The 25,242-nt window shown below is 36.3% G+C and overlaps 1 protein-coding gene and 1 pseudogene across 1 annotated transcript in view; both read left to right on the forward strand.

Moving 5' to 3' along the window:
- The first annotated feature begins 5,650 nt into the window (after positions 1–5,650).
- CEP350 (centrosomal protein 350kDa) overlaps positions 5,651–25,242 on the forward strand; it is a 175,370-nt gene continuing 155,778 nt past the window's right edge. The window contains exons 1-5 of the mRNA XM_006876426.1: positions 5,651–5,723; positions 7,551–7,597; positions 11,050–11,161; positions 15,116–15,275; positions 19,350–19,966. Coding sequence (XP_006876488.1) covers positions 5,651–5,723; positions 7,551–7,597; positions 11,050–11,161; positions 15,116–15,275; positions 19,350–19,966 — 1,009 coding nt within the window. The remainder of the gene's footprint in view (positions 5,724–7,550; positions 7,598–11,049; positions 11,162–15,115; positions 15,276–19,349; positions 19,967–25,242) is intronic.
- On the forward strand, positions 11,594–12,062 carry LOC102811743 (annotated as a pseudogene).

Raw genomic sequence — 25,242 nt, forward strand, 5'->3', positions numbered from 1 at the left:
TTACTTCTTGATGGTCCTGGGGTCATCTGTTCTTGAAATGAAAGATGAACTATACCCTCCTTTTACTTACACATCTTCTTCAATTACAGTTGTGACAATCACAATGAATCCTGCTAACAGTTATTCATAAAATCCTATCACTATCATCCTCTATCCTCTTTCACCAGATCCATCTGTAGAAAAGGAAAGCTATGTAGTGGGGATTCTACCTTTCCCACCTCGTTCTGAAGTTAAGCACACTCATGAAAGCTTGTAAGACAGCCACTTAGTTTTTTTTTAAAGCTTTTATTGTGAACTCAATGAAAGTTAACAGGCCTGATCATCAGTTTTACATTTCAACAAATCACTGCAATGATGGTAATCCCCTCCATGTACCATAAGTTAGCAGTATTTACCTCTATTACCTCTCCCCTCATGTATGCATACCACGTTGAAAATATATATTCATTTAAATGCCCAAAGGGCATATTTTGCCAGCCAGCCACCTGCCCAGACACACTGCCTTTCTCAGTCCATGGGCCTATAGTCCCCTTCTGCTCTGTCTCTCTGTGCCATCGCCTCTGCCAACATCTTAGTTGTCGCTTTTCTGGTTAGGATCCCACACTCTACTCACACTCCTCCCTCTTGATGGTCCTAGGGTACTCTGTTCCTGAAATGACAGATTAACTGCACCTCCCTTTTAGTTACACTTCTACATTTACAGTTGTAACAGTTCACATTAGTCATGATAACAATTACTCACAATTGAATCATGAATTCCTGTCCCCATCATCCCACATCCCTTTTTACCAAACCTATCTGGACAAGAGGAAAGCTATTCAGTGGGGATTCTATCTTACACCCCTTGTTCTGACAGTAAGCACTCTCTTGAAAGCTTGTAAGCGAACCACTTTGTGCCTTTATAGCATCCCATTTTTGATAACCAAAGTCTAAATTGCCCATCCCTATTATCCCAGTGTACTGAGGAGGCAAACTTGATCCTTGATATGAAGGAGACTTCCCTTTTGGTTGGAATTTTGGGCAACTACATCCGTAAGCAAAGGTCCAGTTCATCAAATTGTAGAGTTTACACTTGTTACCTGTATGAAACTTCTTTATCCTCATCTGATCGAGTTCTGGTCAGCAAGCCATTCATGCTAGGTCAAATGGGTACTATCTGCAAGTTTGGGAGTTCTCACATGCCTCCCCCCAACTTCATACCAGCTGACTGCTTCACTCGTAACTCTAGACCCCAGTGGCTAGACCAGTGCCCATTGGCTTTAGAGTTCACAAGTCACCCTCAGCTTCAAACCAACCAGCCCTTCATCTCCTCTCTCTTATCTCAAGGCCATCGGGTGTCTATGGAATATGGCCAAGCTCAGCCCTTGTCTTCGTTGCTGCATATCCCCCACTTCCACTCAGAAGTAGACCCAGTTGGTCACAAGTGAGCATATTAGACTGCTTGCGGGTTCCCATTGAGTTTCAGTTTTAAAAGGGATAGCACAAGATTATTAATAAACAAGTTGACTTTCTCTGTTCATTGTCTTGAAGGCAAAGAGTATTACATTTTAAAAATTCTATTTTTTATTTATAAGATAATGCTAAAATGGCACGAAAAGCTCAGAATTAAAAGGATAGGGCAGATGCAATAAAAGAACGTGGTGGTTGCTTTTTATAAATAGCATATAAAATAAAATAATATGGTTATTTTTTAGCTGATGAAATTTAAAATTCACAATGACAGTGTAACAGCCATGAACCCTTAGATATTTCTACAAGTTTACCATTATGTATCAAGATATATAAAGATAAACTTTTAGAAGTATAAAGAGAAATATACAAAAAATCAGTAACTAGATTTTGTGTACCTCTTAAGTCAAATTAAATAGGCAAAAAGAATATACAGATGTCTAGTAAATCATTCCAAAATTTCTACACTGCTCTTACATAGAACTACTATTATATTTGTAAAACACTGAACTGGGAGGATGGTTTCATTATTGTGTAAGAAATTATCCTGAATAAGTTCAATCTATTTAAATAAAGTTTAATCTATTTAAATAAAGTTAGTAAACACTTTGCTTGGAAGAAGCATTTTGCAAAATGAGATTTATACTTCAAAGACAGCTTTGACAGATTAGATTGTCTTCTTTCTTTGAAGAGATTTTTTTTCATTATAATTTTTTTACAGTTATTCCTTTCTCTACTTTTATAGAGTAGGTAATATTTTATGAATATTATGTATTCTTACATAAAGAACAGGCTTACTTAAATATATTCTATTCAAAATATTTGGCCAAATAACTTACTAGGAATTTTGGGAGACTGATTATTGAAAAATTCAGGCGCTTCATGGGAATAGAGACATTATAGAACTGAATTGAAAATTATAATCATAAACCTAACCTTGAGTTTGCAACTCGATTAAGTCATGCATACTGAATACACTCATGAAGCCAGCATCCAAAATCAAACTCCGATATTAGCATAGGAGTACCTCAGAAGCTCTCCCTTGCTCAGGTTCAGTCATCCCCTTCCCACCATTCCAGTGGTGACAACTATCCTAACACCAAGACGAGGAACTTTTGCTTCTTTGATATTTTAGATATATAATGGAATCATACAGCTTGTATAATACCCCTGACATTCTTCAATCACTTTTCTTGAGATTTAACTGTATCGTTACATTTAGTTGTTCTCAACGTGGTAAATATATCGTTTATTTCCAGGATGAAATTTTATGTACTGTTAACTACAAGGTTGCTGGTTCAAACTTTGGAAACCCTGTATAGGGTAACTATGAGTCAGAACCAACTCAAGGGCACTTAACAGCAACAACATTTAGTCATTTGCATGTGAATAGATTGATCATTTATGTTGAAGTGGAGATAGGTTGTTTTTTTAATTCATTCATACTGTCACAGCATTATTAGCATTATCTCTTAAACAGTGTGGCACTGTAGAATAAGAACTGGACTGGTAACTGTAAGGTTGGCAATTCAAACCCAGCAGCCACTCTCAGAAACCCTATACCGGGTCACTATGAGTTAGGAAGGAGGTCTAGTACCTGTACTGTGGTGGTGGTGGTTATGTGCCATGGAGTCGGTTCTGACTCATGGCGACCCTGTACAGGGTTTCTGAGGCTGTAAATCTTTACGGGAGCAGAAAGCCTCATCTTTCTCCTGCGGAACAGCTGGTAGTTTCAAACTGCTGACCTTGCAGCTCGCAGCCCGATTCGTAACCACTATGCTACCAGAGCTCCTACCTGGTACCATAGTGGTTATTAATCAGGCTGCTGACTTCAAGGTCAGCAGTTTGAAACTACCAGCTATTCCACTCTGTGGTAGAAAGATGAGGTTTTCTGCTCCCGTAAAGATTTACAGTCTCGGAAACCCTGTGCAGGGTCCCTATGAGTTGGAACGACTCCACAACACACAACCACCACATGAGTTAGAACCGACTTGATTGTACACACAACTTGTGGTTTTAGATGATTTATTTCACGTCACTGGATACTTAATAATTACTGTATACTTTACATTTATTTTAGTTTTGAAACCAAGTGATATCTGCTTAAAGAAAACTTTGTCAGGCCATAGACAGATTACTTAGTGACATAGAGTCACTTGATAGCGGGTCAACTAGAAGGAAGACAACTCAGTGAGATGAATTGACACAGTGACTTCTCAAAACTGGGCTTCAATGTAGCAATGCTTGTTTAAATGTAGCAAGGTAGTATTTCTTTCGGCTACACAGACTTGCTGTGAGTCTGAAAAGACTGGATGGTACTTCACCATAATAGCAATAGCAAAAGATGAATTAATGCTTCTTTGTTTAGTCATTGTTTTGACAGCTGACTAGATCAATTGTATCTTGAATAACAGGAAAGTAAAATAAATTAAGTTTTGAAATGTTTTGGCAGTTCTGATTTTAAATATATATGGTTGAAAAAGTTTTGGCATTTTACTGGTATATTTGTCAATTTTATTTTACCTAACCATCTCTGCCTGACTATTTAAAAAATCTATATTGATTTTACTTAGTGTCATATTCTGCACATTTTTATTTTCAAAACATTTAAAAAGTTTTTTTCTAGAAAATTTATAAATCTGGATTCTTTACTATTAGGTAAAATTAATTCCCTTAAAATTTTGATTTTTAGTTTTATGTATTTGGACTCAGTACATAGGTTTTTCCTTAAATTTAATAATCAAGATAGTGACTGTCTTTGCAAAGAACTAATTACAGAAAATTAATTTTATCAAATGTGATTAAGGCTTAATATATTTATAGCATAAAGAACATATTAAATTGATGATGAAAACACATTAATAGGTGATCTGTAAGTAGACATAGGAGAAAAAGAGATAATTGACAAAGAGCTAAGATTAAGATCTATAGCGTATTGTTTAATTCTCATAGCAATCTACTAAATTCAGATTAAAGCAACTGTTTCTTCTTGTTTATCAGCAAAGATAAAAAGGATTTTGGCCCACATTAAAGATATCAGTGAACTTGGTTTGCCTTTATTATTAGTTACAGTTTTCTAATTCAGCAGGTCTCAAGAGCAGTATATTCTTCATTCTTTAGTCCAGTTTTGTTATTTTAGGTAAATACTGTAATCCAAATGAGCAAAAACTCATGTACACAATATGTTCATTTCAGTTGTTATTTTTATGCAGAAAAATAGGGTATAATATTGTATTTGTTATCTTCTTATTGTATAATTATTCCCCCTCCACATATATTTTATGCTTTTTGTGGTTCCAGAATTTGGGAAGCACTTAGCTGGGTGATTATGGCTCAGGGTCTCTCATACATTGCAGTCAATGTAATACAGCAGCTGGGGCTTCATTCTCTGAAGACTTAGGCTGGAGGATTCACTTCCAAGTTAGTTCACTCACAAGGTTGGAGATAGGAGGCCTTATTTCCTTATCACATGGCTCTGCATAGGGCAGCTGGCCTGTCTTCACAATCTGGCAACTGACTTCTCCCAAAACTCTAGTGAGTTTAAGAGAAATAGAGCAATGCCTTTTATGACCTAGTCTGAGAGGTCACACACTGCCACTTCTGCCACATTCATGAGCATGAAGTCCATTCTATGCTCAGGAGAAGTATTAAGCTCCACATCTTGAAGGGAAGGGGTTTTGGAGAATTTGTGGATACATTTAAAAATCACCACAAATGTCCCAGTAGTTAAGTAAAGTAGAACACAAAATTGAAATTACAGTGATTGCAATAAGAAAGAAGAAAGGGTAGAACATGTAAAATATTTTAATGGTGTGTTGGCATCTTGAGAGCTGGGATGAGTTTTCCTCCTGTATTTTCCAAATAATCAGGATTGCTGTTATGTGACTATTATAATCGAGTAATTTCTTCATAGGAAATTGTAATTGGCTTGAATAATCAATTAGTCTCATCAGTTTAAGCAACTCTTGATCTTTCTCTTTAAGTCGTGATACAATTTTTAATGGTTTTGTTATCCAAGAAAAATTAAAATTATTCAATTAGTAGTAACTTGTAAGGTCATAAAGATAACCTTTAGAGATAGCAAAATAATCTTTGACTTTCAGGCAGGGCAAAATAAGTCAGAGCATTTTCTTTACTGATCTTTTTCTAATATTGATGTTGAAATAAATACTGATGGTGTGATTATAGGTAAATTGGCAGGATGTGGAGCAGCAAATCAAAAGAGGTGCCTTTACCAAATCCAAGGAACTCTCAAAGCAAGGACACTGTTCAAGGTAGGATTTTTTTCATAAAAACCATATACAATCCTTTATTTAGATCATGTGTATTCAAGTATGTGCTAACAATAAATGAAAATTATACATGTGCTTTCATTTATAAAATGTAGATAAATAATTTTTAAAGTTTTGTTCTAAAAATCTTAAGGTCTCCACTTTCAAAGATATCCTGTGGTAAACTATTTTGTAAAGGAAGAATCCTTTTTTTAAAGTGAACCAGTATTATGTAAAATTCTGACGGTATCAGTTCATGGTATAATATAGCTACTGATACAGTTATAGAACTGTAGTGCATAGATAACAAAAGTAATAATCTCATTGTACTCTTTATTTAATTTTAATGTACTGAGGGTAACTTTAATTTGGGACAGTGATTTTTTTTGAAGGACATTTGAAGGAAACTGAGTCGTATGAGGAATGCTTGAAGAGGATGAAAATGGTTGTCCTATAGAAGGGATATATGTGACCTTATGTACTACTTGGGAGTCCTGGTGTGGTGCTGTAGGATAAACACTTGACTGCAAGATCAGTTTGAACCTCAGGTTGGTGGTTCAGGCTCACCAACTGCTCCTTGTAAACCCTATACAGAGTCACTATGAGTCAGAAATGACTTGATTGTACTTAACAACAATAGTGTACTATTTGAGGAGCTCTGGTGGCAGGGTGGCATAGTGGGTTATGTGTTGGGCTGCTAAGCTCAAGACCAACAGTTTGAATCCACCAGCTACTCCATGGGAGAAGATGAAGCTTTTTGTGAAAATTTACAACCTCAGAAACCCTATATAGGGTCTCTGATTTGGAACCGACTTGACAGCACACCTCCACCACCATACTGTTTGAGGAGCTGCAGTGGCATAGTAGTGTAATGGGTTATGAGTTGAGCTGTTAACTGTAAGGGCAGTAGTTTGAATTCACCAGCCACTCTGTAGGGGGAAAAGGAGACTTTCTGCTCCTGTATAGATTTACAGCCTTAGAAAAACCTACATACAGTCAACTCTGTGGTAGTGAGTTGGTTGGTGGCACAGTGGCTAAAGTGCTTACTGGCTAACTCAAAGGTCACCAGTTAAAACCTACTAGCCGCTCGATGGGAGAAAGATATGGCGATCTGCTCTGGTAAGGACTTCTGTCTACTCTGTCCTGTAGGGTTATTGTGAGTCAAAAACTACTCGTTAGTAGTAGTTTTTTTGTTGTTGTTGTTGGGATATTCAATTTTAAGGGCTGTTAGTCCTGGTATGGCACTGTAGAATAAGCCCTGGACTGCTAACCTCAAGGTTCGTCCTTCAAACTCACCAGCCACTCCCAAAAACACTGTACGTGGACGCTCAGAGCTGGAACTGACTCGATAGCATTTAATAACAACAGTCTCATAGACTATATAGATTTTGCCTTTGTTTCTACTGGTAGAAGTCTGTAGTAGTACTTGAATCTTTTTCACATCATAATGTGAAATGCAGTGCAATACAAAATTTTGTATTTGCTCAACCTTTTGGGGTAAGCAGACCATATGGCTTATTGTTAGATGTGGGAGAGAAGGGCATAGTGGTGTCAGTCCCACTGTCCTAAGAGCTATTAGGATCAGTGTCTTATAGAATTCTAAATCATATGTTGGGAAGTGTACTTCTGTATAGCATAATAGATTGGGAGAGGAAATATATTTTGACTTGATTTAATAAAGCACTTGCTAACGAATTGTTCTACCTAACAAAGTAGTTCTCACACTTTTGAGTGCATTTTAATTACTTGGGGGCGGGGGCTTATTTAATATGCAGATTCTGAAGTCCATGCAGAGATTCTGATTTCCTTAAATACACTTTTTTCCCCCAGCAGATATAACTACACCGTGGGATGCACTTTCACAGAACAAGGCTGCTGTAAGTAGTTATAGCTTTCATTTCATTTATTTCTGCTTTAAAATGACTCCTTATTATGATGTTATGGCTGAATAAATTTTTTTTTCCCATAGTACTTTTTTGATAGGAAAATGTAGTTAAACATTTTAGTAAGAAGTTATATATACTCTTTATTACAAAATGACAACTAATAAATAGTAAAGGAGTAATCACAACATGACTTCAGATATCAGGCGATGCTGTGGTTTAATACACTGGACTACAAAGTCAGTTTGAACCATAAGGACAGTGGTTCAAGCTTACTAGCTGCTCCTCAGAAACTCTATACATGGTCGCTATGGATTGGAGCCGACTTGATGGCTCTAAACATAACATAACATAGAACAACAGTGCAGTAAATAAAACATTAAAATAATTGATTCTGTTTATTCTCCTTTAATAAAGTTAATCATTAGTTATGCTAAAATGAAGATCTTAAAGAGAGAATGAATGGGAAAATAGGGCTATGTTTTTGTAGAAGGTTCAGGGTCAAGGAGGAAATTAAAGGAACAACTTTTCCTTGAGTGGACTCTGAGTACCTCTTCTTTTTTGTGGTATGAAAACCTAAAGCAAACCTGTTGCTGTTGAGTTGATGAGGAATCATAGTGACCCAACCGGGCAAGATTGAATGCCCCATAGATTTCCAAGGCTGCTGTCTTTCCAAGTCACATCTCTCTTCTGTGGAGAGGCTGGTAGGTTTTAACCTTCAACCTTTTGGTTAGCACAGCACTTAACTACTGTGCTACTAGGACACCCTTTGTCGCAGTTGTTACTGCTATTGTTGTTAAGTTCTGTCAAGTTGGTTCCGACCCATAGCAATCCTGTATAGGGTTTCCAACACTGTTTTCTCTCATTACTATAGAATAAGAATACCTTTTTCTTGCATTTGTGTTCTGCTAAGTCTTGTGTGGAGTTAAGAATGCAAATTTGGCAAGTCCTTTTTTTTTCTTTTGTATCCCACCTGAATTTAAACCCCCATTTTTTTATTGAATATTTTTATGCAGATTTTTCTTCCTTAATTTTTAGAACTGATTTGAAAATTAATTTGGAAAAGAACTGTCACCTAGATTGGACCACAATGTAAGGTCTAATTTTGGACTTATGTTGTTGTTGTTAGGTGCCATCGAGTCATTACTGACTCATAGCGACCTTATGCACAGCAGAATGAAACACTGCCCGATCCTGGGCCAACCTCACTACTATTGCCACGCTTGAGTCCATCGATGCTGCTACTTGGCCAATCCATCTCATTGGGGGTCTTCCTCTTATTCTCTGACCCTCCACCTTACCAAACATGATATCCTTCTTCAGCGACTGGTCTCTCCTGACACTGTGTCCGAAGTATGAGAGATGAAGTTTGGCCATCTTGGCCTCCAAGGAGCATTCTGGCTGCACTTCTTCCAACATGGATCTGTTTGTTCTTTTGGCAGCCCATGGTACTTTCAGTATTCTCCAACACCATAACTCAAATGCATCAGTTCTTCTGCGGTCTTCCTTATTTACTGTCCAGCTTTCACATGAGATTATTGAAAATACCATGGCTTTGGTCAGGCACACCTTAGTCTTCAAGCTGACATCTTTGCTCTTCAACACTTTTAAAAAGTCTTGTGTAGCACTATATATTGCAGTATTCATAAGGCATATATATATATATTCATAAGCAGTATATAGTTTCTCTTTAGTGCATGAATATGTGGATTAGGCATTGGACTCTTAACTGGAATGTCAGTGGTTCAAACCCACCAGCTGGTCCATGGGAGAAAGATGAGGCTGCCTGGTCGTGTAAAGATTCACAGGGTTGCTGAGTTGGAATCAACTTGATGGCAATTTTGAGTCTGATAATGTAGGAATAGTTTTTAATTTCTCAATTTAATTTAGACCTACATTAATTTGGAACTAAACAATTAATTGTTTTTCAAAACTATTAGGGATCTTTTTGAAGAATTTAAAAGGATGATAAGTAGCTCATAATATAAGTATGTATATGTTAGGGGGAACCTGATACAGCACTCTTAATATCTAAAGGATTATTTCAATTTTGTGAGTATATTCCACTGCAAAAATCTCAAATAAGATGCAAGAATTTTACACAAATGTTTTTATCTCTGATAAAACTTTAATTTTTTTCTCTGTGTTTTCCAAATTTTCTTTTGTAAGCACGCAATACTCAATATTTTAAAGTGCTTTTTTTAAATTAATGAGATTTGATGGTTTCAAGAATAGTGTGCACCAGCTATACCTCCCATGGCACTCCCTACTCAACTGGGTTTGATAATTCGTTGCAGTGGCCACATAGAACTCACACCATATACACACAAATACGGGGTTTATTATCGGAAGTTAACAGGTTACAATTTGGATTCAGAAATGCTCAGGGCACAGTTGTTCCAGTCAGTTACTGATAAGTGCCCACAGGACACACCACTCTGCCATAAGCCTCAGCCTGAGGGTACTTAATTCTAGCTCCATGGTCAGCAAACCTAGCTCCCCACTTAAACTTGGAGGCACTGTACTCTACAAGCAAGCTTCCTACCCAAAGTCATTCCATTTTACGTGTTTCCTAGGCTGGGAATCCCACTGCTCTGTCTCATCCCTTGGTTCTTGGGTCTGCTGCTGCTGCTCCTCTGCCCCTCCTCAGGTGTCCCAGCTTTGTGTCCCTGGTTTAAGGTTTAATGGTTAGGGATTTTTGGGCCCAAAGGATGTGCTCCACTCCTGGCATTTCTTTGATGGAAATGAGATCCCCCTCCTGTTTCTAAGATGGTTCATTTTATATCCATGCTAGAGTTTCTAGGTTTTACAGTTACAAAGAGCACTTCTAACATCTACAACTGAATCATGTCATCCTATCAGTATCGTTTCCCACTTTGTCTTACCCAGACTTAGAAGGGCAGAAATGTTATTTGGTGGGCGTTAACACACTTTGACTAGAAGAGACATTAATAATTCACTACACCACAGTGGTTATACCTAAGATGGCTTATATTGCAAAGTGTATATGAAATCTTAATTCTTGGTCTTACTGTGAAACTTGTTTTATAGATGCATGACTAGAAAAAGTAACTATTTTAATAATTCTAAGTTTTTGTCTCACTGAATGATTCTTTCCTCAGTTTTGAATATCAAATGCACAAGATATGTAGCATAATAATATGCAGCATATGATTACTGCATTGAAAACCTCAACAATTTAAAACCGGTCAATATGACTAATAGAAACTCTGATATTCTTCAGAATCTTTTTGATTTTCTTGTCCAAATTTAGGTAACATTGTGCCAGCTGATGCTAATAATTGATGAAAAATTATAAGAAAGCATTTTTTTTCTACTTTGGAGAAACATATTAGGCAATACAGTTTTAAGTAGTCATGTAAGTCAATAGTAGCTGGATTATTTACAGTATTAACTTTTATGTTGTGATCATGTTTAAACTTTAGCTGAGACACATTGAAAACAAGTTAGAAGTAGCCCCTACAAGTACAGCTGTATTTGATTCTGTCATGGATGCCAAGAAATCTGCAAATGCTACACGAAAAATAAGTAGAAAAGGTATGTGTTGTAAAATTATTATTTCCAAAGTTATAAAGGTATTGAATACAAAATTTTGATGTTTCATTTCAATTTAGTTTCTTTTTATAGCTAAATGTTATTTACTTGCCTTTCTGTCAGAGATATACCTCGTCAGCTTTTAATTTTTTATACTGGTCCTGAGTAGGTTTGAAGCAGCCTCATATTCAGTGTCTGTAGTTGGTATCTTCAGACTTGTGATCAGGGGTGTTAGTTAGCCCCAGTGCAACATCTTTTGACAGTGAGTTTTCATTTGTTTTTAGTGATCAGAATTTGATTTTGAGCCTTTGGAATAGTCGTTTTTAAAGAATAGGTATACGGGGGAGCTCCAAAACTTTCATGGAAAAATGAAATTAAAAGATAATGGAGAGTCCATGTGGGCGCCGGTGCCGAGGGCCATAGCACAGGGTCACCATGGTGGAGCTGCAGCAGCTCCATGTGCAAGAGGCAATTGACACCATGGTGAAGAATCTGGAAAGAGAGAACATGTGAGAGCTGCAGGACATCATGTTCTGGTGCAGTGCCAATTGTTGTGAAGACAACCAGGCATCCATGCAACAGGGGCACCAGTGCATTGAACACTGCCATGCACCGCTGGCTCAAGCATAGGCCCTTGTGACCAGTGAGTTGGAGGAAGTTCCAGGACCGCCTGGCCTGGTGTACCATGCATTGCAACAACAAAGCCAAAGACTCAGTGGATGCAGGGAGTAAGGAGCTGTAGGTAAAGCAGCAGCTGGAGAGCTGTGCGACCAAATGTGTGGACGACCATATGCTTCTCATCCCATCCATGACCAAGAAGATGAAGAGTCTCTTTCATCCACTGCAAAATAAAAGTCTTCATCAGTGGCCATTGGGGATAAGGGCAGGAATCTGCATGAAATGAAGAAAGGAAATGTGGGGTTTTAAAAGTGAAGTTTATGAATGAAAAAAATTATAATGGCAGGAAGTTTAAGGAACATGTCTCCTGGCTCTAGATACTGGTTCTTTTATAAGTTTGAAACCATAGCAGGGAAAGTGGGAAAAACTGGTGCTAAAATTTGAGTCTGAGGTACCTACAAAAGAGAGTTACTTCAAGCCTAAATTGTGTGTGGCAAGTGCATATGCTGGTAGTAGGTATCTCCCTTGCTTTACCAAACCAGAGCCCTCCAAGGCACCAGATTCTCCTTACTATTTCTGGTACCACAGACTGGCAGTCTCCTCCAACCTGTCTGAAAGCTGGTAGAGTTTGAAAAGAGGTATGTCTGTTTGTTGCTAACCTTCTGTTCATAAGAAATACCACCATCTGATATTCCATAAGCTGTAAAACAAAATCTATAAGAGCACTAATTCAGAAATGGGGGAAACAGATATCTGAGTATTTGTTTTGCTTGGTTGTGTTTTCTGTACACGGACCTGAAATTGATGTCATTAGGAGACAGGGTATAGGTAAGAACTTTGAAAGGCTCCTTGGCCATCATCTGGCTGTCAAACTGTACTTTTCTTGAAATTCTTAAATGTTACATCTTTCATTGTGGAGACCTGAGAGGCAGTGTCACGCTGCATATGGGAAGCCGAGCTTCCTTCTCACTGGCTATCATGGTGACCCTGGGGCTGTGTGCAGTAGACAGTCTTGCAGTGACCCTCTTCCCCTTGAAGGAAAAGTGGGTTTTGATGGTGATATATATCCGTAAGGAGCTCTGGTAGCGTAGTGGTTACGAATCGGGCTGCGAACCTTAAGGTCAGCGGTTCGAAACTACCAGCTGCTCCGCGGGAGAAAGATGAGGCTTTCTACTCCCGTAAAGATTTACACCCTCGGAAACCCTGTACAGGGTCGCTATGGGTCGGAACCGACTCGACGGCACTTAACAACAACAACAACATATATCCGTATCTGGAAATGAACAGCGAAAGAAACTGTTGGCTGCTGAGTTAAGAAAGTTGAGCTAGATTTGGAAAGACTGTTTTTTCATAGACTAGAACGAAATGAAAGCCCAAACCCAGTATTGCTTACTTATTCTTGTGGTTGTTAGTTACCATCCAGTGGACTCCAACTGCTGGCATGTATCACCAAACGTGGTATTTTCCAAGCCTGTGCCATCTTCATGATCATTGGTGTGGCTGACTCCACTGTGGCAATCTGTCTCACTGAGAGGTTCCTCTTCCACACATAATGTCCTTTTCTAGTGATTGCTCTTTCCTGATAACATGTCCAACTGCTTATTTAACCAATAAGAGCCCTGTTAGCAACATGAAATTCAAGGGAGAAAAAGTAACTGACTCAGGGGCTAGAGAGAACTGTGACTCTTTTGAAGCAAAGGAGGAGCGGCTCCTCATCACCAAATACCACTTCTGTGGTATGCAATGTTCCAACTTCAGTGACACCTAATTTTGATAAGGTCACCTTTCTACCAACTTATTACTTATTATTTGAAGTGATAATGTAACCTGTCTGTTGGCTGTTTCAAGGTTGTTCGAAACTACCAGTGGTTCCGCAGGAGAAAGATGAGGCGTTCTGCTCCCGTAAAGATTTATAGCCTCGGAAAACCCTGTGCAGGGTCGCTGTGAGTCGGAACCGACTCCACGGCACTTAACAACAAACTAAATTAAAAGATTTCATTTTCCCCCACAAAAATAAATAAATAAATAAAGGAATTTTTTTGATGGGTTTTTTGAAGCCCTGCATGTTATCACACTTTGATAGTGAAATATAGTTGACTTAGTAAACTTTATCCTTTTTGTATTGGACTTTAAAACCACAAATGGAATGATCTTATAGATACTGTCATAAGTTGCCATATTACAAATATTTTCCTGTGGTTGTCTCTCCTATCTTTTTCTGTGGTTTCTTAATTGGTGGACTTCCTGCATGTTAGTATTCTCTACCTTGGTGTTGTTCTTGTTGTTAAGTGCTGTCAAGTCAATTCTGATCCATACTGATCCTATATAGGGTTTCCAAGGAGCAGCTGGAGAGCTTGAACCACTGACCTTGCATTTCAAACTATTTTGCTGTCTAATTAAAGGTTGATTTTTATTTTAAGCCTGTGAGTCTGTTGAGTTTTACCTGGTACTCTCCCTTTTAAGTTAGAGCCACTGATAATGAGGGGTTTAATATGTAGAATTTTATTTTATAATTTGCTTATTCAGAATACTGTATTTCTCTGTAGCTTGTATTGTGTATATTTTAAACATTTTAATAAATATAATATGGAGGTTTGGTGTGGTGCTGTAGGATAAGCACTGGATGGCTAACCACAAAGGTCAGCAATTCAAACCCACCAGCCTTTCCTTGGAAACTGTATACAGGGTTGTTATGAGTCAGAATTGACTCAATGACTCTTTACAACACCAGTAAGTGTATATGTAACAAGACATGTAATAATCTTCACAATCTTTACATGTACAGTTCAGTGACATTAGTTATTCATAATGTGATTCAAGTTATTATAATAATTTAACCTGAATATTTTCTATATTTTCTATATAATACAGGGGGACATCACAAAGTTTGTGGAAAAATGTCATTATTTTTCATTCTGTTTTTTCCCATGAACTTTTTGAAGCCCTCTCCTATTCAACTTGAGTCTTTGTGTGACACTGTAGGATAATCACTGAACTGCTAACCACAACGTTGGAGGTTCGAACCCACCAGCTGCTCCTTGGAAGCCCTATACAGGGTTGCTCTGAGTCAAAACTGACTTAGTGGCACTTAACAACAACATATTCAACTAGAGGTGTCAGTTATTTTCTAAGGAACGCAGGTTTAAAAGACTTGGTTGTTGATCTGCTCTTGTAAAGATTACAGGATAGGAACCCTTTTGGACAGTTCTTCTCTGTCATATATATTACTACATCAGAACTGACTCAGTAGCACACAACGAGAAGTTATATTTTATGTATTAGACAAACCCAGATACAGTTGTATTTTATATAAAATGCATAGAGTCCTTTTTTCTTCAGATGGTCGATACCTGGATGATTCTTGGGTTAATGCTTCAGTCACCAAATCTTCTAAATCACGGAAAGAGAAATCTCGTAGTCCTTTGAGAGCTACCACCCTTGAGAGTAATGTGAAGAAAAATAATCGTGTGGAATTTCGTGATCCCTTAGTTTCTTATAGGTAAGTGTTAAAATGTTGTTATCAAATAGGTATAGCCTGTAATATTTATGGTTAGATTATATATTTTTACTTGAGTTTTTCATACCATTCTGGTTCTGGTATTATATGTTACCATTGTCATTCTCTACAAAAGATACAGCAAAAACTTTTCATAGTATGAAATTCTGCCTTATGCTACTCTTACAAATTAAATTTCTAGGGGGATGTAATAGTAACATTTGCCTTAGGCCATTATCATTATAATAAGTATGTTTCTTAGAGACTAAAATTATTCAATCTCTGTAAATTTGGCTATTTCCCCCTCATACTATTTCAGATTAAATATTCTATACAATGAATTTTGTACAATTTAGTTTTAGTTTTCTTTCCTTCTTTTTTTTTTTTTTTTTGGTAGCAGTAATCAGTACATAAAATTTCTATCCTATTGGACCTGTGACTGACTTTATTGTTTTACTTTGGTTCTAATGGTTTCTTTCATCAACTTTCTTGAGTCTGATGTTCAAGGTTCATGAATGATTTTCCGTTTGATAGTATAGATAATAGAAAGTGGTTCACATTTTTCTTAACTGATAGTTTAGGATATTTAACTGATGAAGACTAGTGTGATGGTGATTGTGTGCTGTCGAGTCAGTTGTGACCTACGGTGACTCTGTATAGGGTTTCTGAGGCTGTAAATCTTTACCGGAGTAGAAAGTCTCATCTTTCTCCCGTGGAGCAGTTGGTAGATTTGAACTGCTGACCTTGGGGTTAGCAACTATTTTCATACCAGTTCATAATCCACTGTGATACCAGGGTTCTTCGATAAAACTGTAGAGTTTCTTAGTTTGAGGAAAACTTTACTAATGATTTACATGTGTAACTGCTTTTAGTAGGACAATTAAAAATGAGTAGAAAAAACACTGGACTTTTTCTTTGTTTCATTTATAGACATTGTTAGTCTTTTAAAATTACACTCAATAATCAAGTTATGTGATGATGCTTAGTAGTGTAAAATGTTTATACTCTAAAATTTGAGACAAAGAATTTGATAGGTAAAGGTGGATAATTTTCAATATGTTGCATTTGATACAATTTTGAAATATGTAGGTTTTTCAGTATTCACAAAGCATTTGACAATTTGTGTAGGGACGTATGTAAGAAAGTCAAGGCAAAACCACTGCCATTGAGTTGATTCCAACTGATGGTGACACTGTAAGGACAGAGTAGAATTACTCCTTAGTATTTCCAAGACAGTAAATCTTTACAGGAGCAGATGGTATTGTCTTTCCCCACAGAACAGTTGGTGGGTTTGAACTACCGACCTTACAGTTATGAGTCCAGTGCTTAACTCATTGTGCCACCTGGGCCCCTTCAAGGTAAAGGCAGGGACTATAAATTTGGGAGTTGTCTATAGCATTAGAGCAATAAAAGTGGTATAAAAAATAAAAATCTCTAGGTACTTAATCTGGGTAAAAAAAATAAAATGTTTAGAAAAAGGAGAAAGTAGAATGGTCAGAGTTCAGAAACTCTAACCAAATGTATTAAACAGTTATCTAGAAACATAATCATTAGAGAATCGAAATTGAGTTACTGACTCCTTATTTATTATATTCTAATATTCTACCCCCATAAGGTACTGTTTAATATTTAAAATTGTAACTTGTTTTTTAGGAAAATAAAACTACCCATAGGATTAGCGTGCCTTTCTACTTGGCAGAACTCCATCACTTAAAACTCATATATTTATCACTTTCTGTATGAAACATTGTCAGGTTTGTTCTTATCCCACCCCATTCTTAGCCTAGTTAATCTTTCTTCTGTCTCCCATAACTCTTTGTAAATTCCTTTAGTATAGTCTTGTAATATGAGTCAATCTATTCTTGGAGCATTAGCTTAATGTCTGGCATTTATGAAGTATTCAAGAAATATTTTTTCCAATATTTTATTATGAAAAATTTCAAAGAAGAATTGGAAAAGTGTATAGCGAAGACCATTTTATATATTATATACAATAAGGAGTGAATGATAATTTATGAAATTACTTCTTTTTCTTTTCTTGTAATTGTTCTTCCCTTTTTTAAATTGAGACTATGTGATCAAAAATTTATGCTTATATTTATTTTAGTTTCTACATGTGTTAATTATAGACTTAATCATTTTAATGGAGAATTATTGTAGTCTGATAAGATAGTGAAAATAATCTCCTTTAGTCTTGGTCTTTAATGGCATTCTTTAGACCTCGCTTCTTAGCCCATCTTGTTCAGCAATAAATGATTCAGAAGAGGGTCTCAGTCTTTTTGAATCATGAACCCCCAGTGAGAGTCTGATAAAACTAGAGTAGATTGTTTCCTTAAAAAAAATTACATGTGTTTATACAGTCATAATAAACACAGTTACCATGCTGTAATAGAGTCATGGCTCTAAGGTATTTGGGGGAAATGATGTTTAGAGTTTATGCCTTTATGTAAAATAGTAATATGAACAATTAATGCAAGCCAAAGATGTAATTAAGCATTTTTAGTGGTCATATTAAAAAGAAAAGAAAAAGAAACAGGAGAAATTAATTTTAATAGTGTATTTTGTTTAACCCAACGTTTATATTCAAAATTTTATTTCAACCTATGAGGGGGCTTCAAAAACTTCTTGGAAAAATGGAATGAAAAGATAATGGAATTTTACCAAGAATGTTTTCTATCCCTTTGCATAAAAATTGTTGGTATATTTGATATTTTTTTGTCCTGTCTTTGAAATCCTTTATATACTTTGCATCACAGCATATTTCAGTTTGAACTAGTCATATTCTGAGTGCTCAATAGCCACATGTGGTTACAGCTACTGTTCCAGACAGTAGAGGTTCATTCATATTGCTGTTTTATGTCTGCTTTTGTAATATTGTTGAGTATTTTCTCATGATTCATGTGCTTTTCTCTGCTGAAGCGTGTTTGTCTTCATCAGCCTTCCTCTGTTTCTAAAATAAAGCTTATTAGAATGATGTATAAGATAAATATAAATAGGCTTTGAAGGAAAGCTTTGCTAGAGTTTCTGTGGGCTTTGTGCTTTGACTTTGTCCAGTCTTTGCTTCCATCTGAGTTTTTGGATATGCTTTACATAATTTTAGGCTGCCAAAAAATGGACTAATATGTTTATTGTACTTCCATTTAATTTCTACCCTAATCCAGTTGTTACTTTGTTATGCTACGTAGAAGGTAACATATGAGATCTCAGCATTTGAGAACAGTTTTCCTATTCATACAGGAATAAAATACACATTTTATTATTGGATGTCAAGTGAGTATGCAAAGTCAGATTATAGTCCTATTTTATGGGGTTCCTAAGGAAACTTCTCCACACATCTTTTGTATATTTCTTGTTTTGTAATATACACATTATTAGATTACACCGTGTCCTCGCTAATCGACTATTTCATTTGACGTTTTGTACTTATGACAACAGTGAAAAACCCACTGTCCAACTGTTTTGCACAATAATGACATACATCTGACAGTAGTGAATGCTGAGGTACAAGGATAGGATAACGCCTACTCTGATGGGTAAAAGGAGCTCTGGTAGTGTGGTTATGAACCGGGCTGTGAACCTTAAGGTCAGCAGTTCGAAACTTCTAAGCTGTTCTGCCAGAGAAAGATGAGGTTTTATGCTCCCATAAAGATTTATAGCCTCGGAAACTCTGTACAGAGTCGCTTTGTGTTGGAACCGACTCCATGGCACATAACCACCACCATGATGGGTAAGGTTATGTGTCATCTTGGCTGGAACATGATTCTCAGTGGTTTTGGTAGCTATGTAGTGATGTAGTTTTGCAGTTATTTAATGATGGTAGGCAATCATTTTTGTGATCTGGTATTATCATTCTCTATTTTTGCATAACACTGAATTTTGTATATCAATAAGTGAGGAGTGGGTGTATTTACTTACTAACATGATTGGGGACTTTGAAAATTGAGTCTTAATGTTGATAATGGTTATTTGGTTTGTGATGTTAACATAGAGTTCTCCATTCAAATTGTGTGACTGGTTTCAGCTTGATTGTTTTTTGTACTCTTTTTATTCAAAGCATATTATTTTTTTTTATTATAGGGAAATCCATGGTGCACCTTCTAATTTAAGTTCCAACCATCTGGAGTCAAAGCTTGTATATTGCGTGGATGTTAATGAAAAAAAAACTGAGAGTGGGAATCAAATGACAAGCAATCGAGAAGAAAAGAATATACATGATTTTGAGAGCTCCCAATCATCTGTCATAAATGATACAGTTGTTAGGTTTTTAAATGATAGACCAGCAATTGATGCATTGCAAAATTCCGAATGTTTGATTAAAATGGGAGCTCCTTTGAGATCTGAGGAAGAAAAGTCTAATAGACCAAAAGGCAATGAGAACAGTTTGAAGGCTTCTGTGAGTAACTTGAGCCATGAAGTTGATCCAAAACTATTACGGCTAACGGACTCTTCTCCATCTTCTACAAGTACTTCCAATTCCCAAAGATTAGATATTTTAAAGCGACGACAACATGATGCCAAACTAGAAAAACTCAAGGAGCGGATTAGGAAACAGTGGGAACACTCAGAAGAAACAAATGGTCAGGGTCAGAATCTGGGCTATAGTGACCATCCAGTAATGGTTGTCAATGTTGACAGCTCAGTGGCAACAAAAGTCAGGAAAGTGGCAACAGCACCACCTGCTCCATCATATAAAGGTTTGTATTCAGTCTTTGTAGCTTTCTCCCTTCTTGTCCCCTTTCTCCCTAAAGATGTGGATGAGGATGACCTTTAAATCAGTGAGTAATTCTCAAATCTGAATTAGAAATTACTTTAGGGTATATGTGTTAATTTTAAAATGACGATTTATAGATTTATACACTGGACCTAAATCAGAATCGGAATTCTTAACAAGTTTCTCAGGGCATTCTTAAAGTTTGAGAACCACTAAAATATCTAGTATCTAATCAGGAGCTCTGGTAGCATAGTGGTTACAAATCGGGCTGCTAACTTCAGGGTCAGCGGTTCAAAACTACCAGCTGTTCCTCAGTAGAAAGATGAGGCTTTCTGCTCCCGTAATGATTTACAGCCTTGGAAACCCTGTGCAGGGTCACTGTGAGTCGGAAATGACTCCATGGCACATAACCACCACCACCAAATAGCTAATAAGTTGCATAAAATGATGAGGTAAGAATTAATGTCACTCTCAAAGCTGAAACGGTATTGCTCTTATTTCTTGACATTGAATTTGGAATATTAGAAATTCTTTCAAGAGTAATATTTAAAATATAATTCAATCAATTCTCTGAATATTTGGGTACAGGATATGAGGGCAAGTTAAAAGGTAATGCTACAAATCATAGAAATCTATGATTTAAGCAAAATTACCAAAATAAAAAGTTTTTGTTTTTCAACATATACTTCATTTAGGTCTACATACTTCTGAAGACAGTGGTTCTATATCTCTAACCATTCCTCGAAAATATTCTGTGCCCTTTGATTTACACTATGTCAGAATGGCAGTTTGGGCATCCTCTGGGGACTCATATCATGTTCCTTTCAAGTGTTCTTTGAGTGTTGGGAGCAAAAAGAAGTCTGAAGGGATAAGCTCAGAACTGTAAGGTGGATGGGGTAAGGTTTCCCAAAGAACTTTTGGTAAAGATTTTCTGGATATCATCAAAGAATGAGCTGGTACATTGTCATAGTTGAAAAAAAAAAAAAAAAGCCTTGGTGTAACGTTTTGCACCTCTTCCTCACCAATGCAGTTTTTCCCGTTTCTTAAAATTTCTTCTTAACAAGCCCATGTGATTGTCCTGTGTCCTTTTAGAAAATCTATCAAGATTATCCCTTTGGAATCCAAAAAACCATTGCCATAGCCTTCTATGCTGACCTCTCTGCCTTGAATTCATCTTTGATGTCTTCACGAACTTCTTTAAAATGCTTGATCCATCTTAGAACTATTGTTTTATGTGTTGAAGTTTTCCCCTAAACTTGTTGCAAAGCTTCAATAATTTTGGAAGATGTTCGCTTGAGTTTTGTTAAAATTCTGTACCCAAGTATTCATCCTGACCTCAAAATTGCTTTTTACCATGGCATAAAAAGTATCTATCTTTTTTTTTTAGAGGCACTCTAATAAGATTAAGACCAGTTACATTACTGAGAGAACTTGTCTGCAGGCACCTGCTGATTGCAGAGATATGTGTAATAAAATTTTTTTCTTTGGAATAAACTAGCGCATATATGAATGAACTGGAACCCTGGTAGCAATACTCTGATTTACCCTCATATTTTGGTGTGGATTCCTGGTGTGGGGCTGTAGGATAAAGAACTGGACTACAAGGTTAGTCTAAACTGCAAGGTCAGCGGTTCAGTCTCACCAGCCCCTCCTCAGAAACCCTATACAGGGCTGCTACGAGTTGGAACTGACTTGACGGCACTTAACAACAACAACAACATACTTTGTCATGGACATGGTGACCCTATTGCTATTTGACCATTAGTTTGACACCAAGGCCACCTCCCCCCCCCCGTCCAGCCACATTTAAGAAAACAAAGATTTAAATCAGATTTATACCAACATTGATACATTTTTTGTTGAGAAAATACTTTCCAGAACTTTTTTTTAAAAAGGAAACTTCAAAGTTTTAGATATGATAGGTTTAAGGAGTTGATAGTTTTTAATTTTTATTTTCATGTTCTGAAATTATTTTCATAGGGTTACTCATATAAAATTTTCAGTGAGGTTAATTGATCAATTTTTGCCCATGTTAGACTTTTATCGTTAAAACTTTTCCATTATAGCTTTTTGTTTGTGGACATTTCCTCCAAGCTTAGTTTCTTGTTGGTGAACCTAAGCAGATAAAAGTTTTGTCAAAATTTGTTACTTTAGTCAGTTTAAGTCACTAACAAATTAATGATAGTGTTGCTGTAGTCTGTGTTTTTCTACCAAAAACTTTTCCTATAGCAAATCTTGCTATGTGCCATTTTAGCAGATGTTTTATTTTGCGTTGCTTATTATGTCCTGCTAGTGATATTATTATGAATTAGATAACTAATGGATAATTTACATTTCATTCTAGCCATTCTGTGATAATACTCTGAGCAATTCCCTATAGAATATTTAAGAATGACTCTGTAGTCCAGTAGTGATATTTAATATATTAATACAATTCTCTCATATCCTTTTAGTCATCTGTGTACCATGTAATAATTGTTTACACTGTTGTCAGAACAAATAGCAAATGGTAGGGTCAAAATGTTCTTGTTGGTTTCAAGATAGTGATTATTCAAAACCCTTGCTACACTTACCTCATATCTATTAAATGCAGATTATGCGCTTTACGATTAGTTCATTTCACAAGTCAGAAATAATATACCATGTAGACAAAGTTAAGGTGGTTGATTTGAATTCATATTTAATAAGTTATAAAAACTAAAAATAAAAACTTAAAGAACCAGAATAAAAACTTAAATATAACTTTTTTTTATAGCCAGTCATTGGGTTTTGCATATTCCTTTACTAGTTTTTCAACTTGCTAAAATTCATATTAAACTACTTTATAAATAAAACTTTTGGGGAATTATTTCACTATATGTGGCATACAATTTAGAAATCAGTGTCCTAAGCAATGGATGTATTTTTTTCCAACAGTGAAGAACTGTTTTTCTGTCAGCTTGTGTAAAGCTGTGTTGTAAAGTACCATTTAAATTTGTTCTGATTTTATAATAAATTCACTTGGTTCACAACTCAAAAGCTAAAATAGGTTATGCTTTGAAAAGTGTTTGTCACTCTTGGGCTTCAATCACTTGGCTCCCTTTCTGGAAGTTATTTGTATTGGCAATTTATGTATCCTACCTGAGATCTTTTTACATACACAAGCCAGTAAAAGTGTGTGTATGTATATATCCTCTTTTTTTAATACAATTACCAGCATACTAACCAGTATTCTGCACTTGGGTTTTCATTGTTATTTTCTCTCCTTTTTTAAAAGAAGCATACAAAATATTCTGTTTTTCTGTTTTGAAATTCGAAGTAGATAAGCATGAAGAGTGTTTATGTGTTTCTTAGTTGTATTATAGTTAGTTGCTTGCATATCTTTTTTCTATAAATACCCATGACGATAAACAGCTATCTTACCCATCCTTATGTTCCCCTGGATTTAAGTAGGTGCACAGTAAATTCTTTATTTAGTCAGTAAATTTGGTGGTGGTTGTTGCCTTTGAGTCAGTTCGGACTCATGAATCTTTTTAGCAAATAGGTTTTATTTTGCAGAAGCTTAACTTTGTCTAAACAGTATTTGTTAGCACATTATGTGGTAGCTAATTATACATTCCTCTTTCATTCTTGTTTGTTGCTGTTAAGTGCTTTGGGTTTGTTCCAACGCATAGCAACCTATATAGGATTTCCAAGGCTGTAAATCGTTATGGGAGCAGAAAGCAGCAGTGTGGACTCAAATTGCTGACCTTGCAGTTAGCAGCCTAATGTGTAAACCACTATGCCACAAGGGGCTCCATCAGTAAATTTTATTGTATGCTGTTGAGTTGGTTCAGACTCATAGCGACCTTGTATAGGGTCCCCAAGGAACAGTTGGTGGGTTTGAACTGCTGATCTTGTGATTTGAAGTTCAGGGCTGATCCTACACTGCCACACTAGGAGTCCTTCAGTAAAATTTTACCAGCTTAAAAAAAAAAAGCTAAAAAAAAAAAAGAGGAAATAAAGGCATGAAAACAAATAAAGAGAAACTGATATAGATATTGAAAACTTCTTACAGTTAACATACAAGTAAAGATGCAAGTACATAGAAAAATCCCATAAGAACAAAATGTCCTCTAAAGAATATAGGAGGAAAAAGCCTAGGATCAAATGTAGAGAAATGGGGTGAACATAGTTGTGAAGAGAAAAGTTAAAAGTAAAGCTGCATGGAATTTTCACACGTTCTTACAATAAACTGTATTTTATCATAGACTAAAGGCTGTGCATATATTTTTTCCTTAAATAGGCGTTGTTGTTGTTAGGTGCCTTTGAGTTGGTTCTGACTCGTAGCAACCCTACATAGGATTTCCAAGCCTTTTAAATCTTTGCAGGAACAGAAAGCCTCATCTTTGTCCCAGGGAGTAGCGGGTAGACTTGAAATGTGGACATTGTGGTTAGCAGTCCAGTGCTTATTGTATGGCGTCTCTATGCTCTCCGTAGATGTATGCCATTTGCCACAAATGTCAGGTGAAATTAAACTATTGTTGTTGTGGCACTGTGGGTTAATGCACCAGACTGCAAATCCATTTGAACTGCAAGGTCAGCGGTTCAAGCTCACCAACTGCTCTTTGGAAACCCTATACAGGGTTGCTATGGGTCGGAATCGACTTGACAGCACTTAACAACAGTTGTGCTTAAGGAGTAGTCCTGGTGTGGCGCTGTGGGTTAATGTACTGGACTGACAAGTCAGTTTAATCCAAAAGGTTGGCAGTTCAGATTCACCAGCTACTCCTAGGAAACGCTATACAGGGTCACTATGGGTCAGAACAGACTTGACAGCACTCAACAGCAACAATTGTGTTTAAGAGCAAGATAGACATGGTAATTAAGATACTAGTACCTGTTTACCTAACATCTGTAAGTGCTTTTGCCAGTTTCTGATTCAGCCTATTTTATACATTGATTTAATTTTACAAATATTTATTAGTTACCAGTTTTTTGCAAGGAACACTGAGTAATACTTATAAATAAGGATTCATTTCTTAAAATCACTTTAAGTACAGAAAGAATGGTAGTGAATATAAGGTGATAAGTGCTGTGACAAGTTAATGCTATGAGAAGATAAAAGAGAGAAAAGAATAAATTAGTAATGGAATCAGTATAATTTGAAGCCAGATATTCAGAATTTTTTCATTTTTCTTGCCTTTAGCTGACAAAATATGTATTATAAAATAATTTGTATTGCAAAGCAATTTCCAGATTTAAACTTCAGTATTTGTCCAGAAGTCCACACTATCTCGT

This window comes from Chrysochloris asiatica, unplaced genomic scaffold (genome assembly GCF_000296735.1).
Source record: "Chrysochloris asiatica unplaced genomic scaffold, ChrAsi1.0 scaffold00379, whole genome shotgun sequence".
NCBI classification, from domain to species: domain Eukaryota; kingdom Metazoa; phylum Chordata; class Mammalia; order Afrosoricida; family Chrysochloridae; genus Chrysochloris; species Chrysochloris asiatica.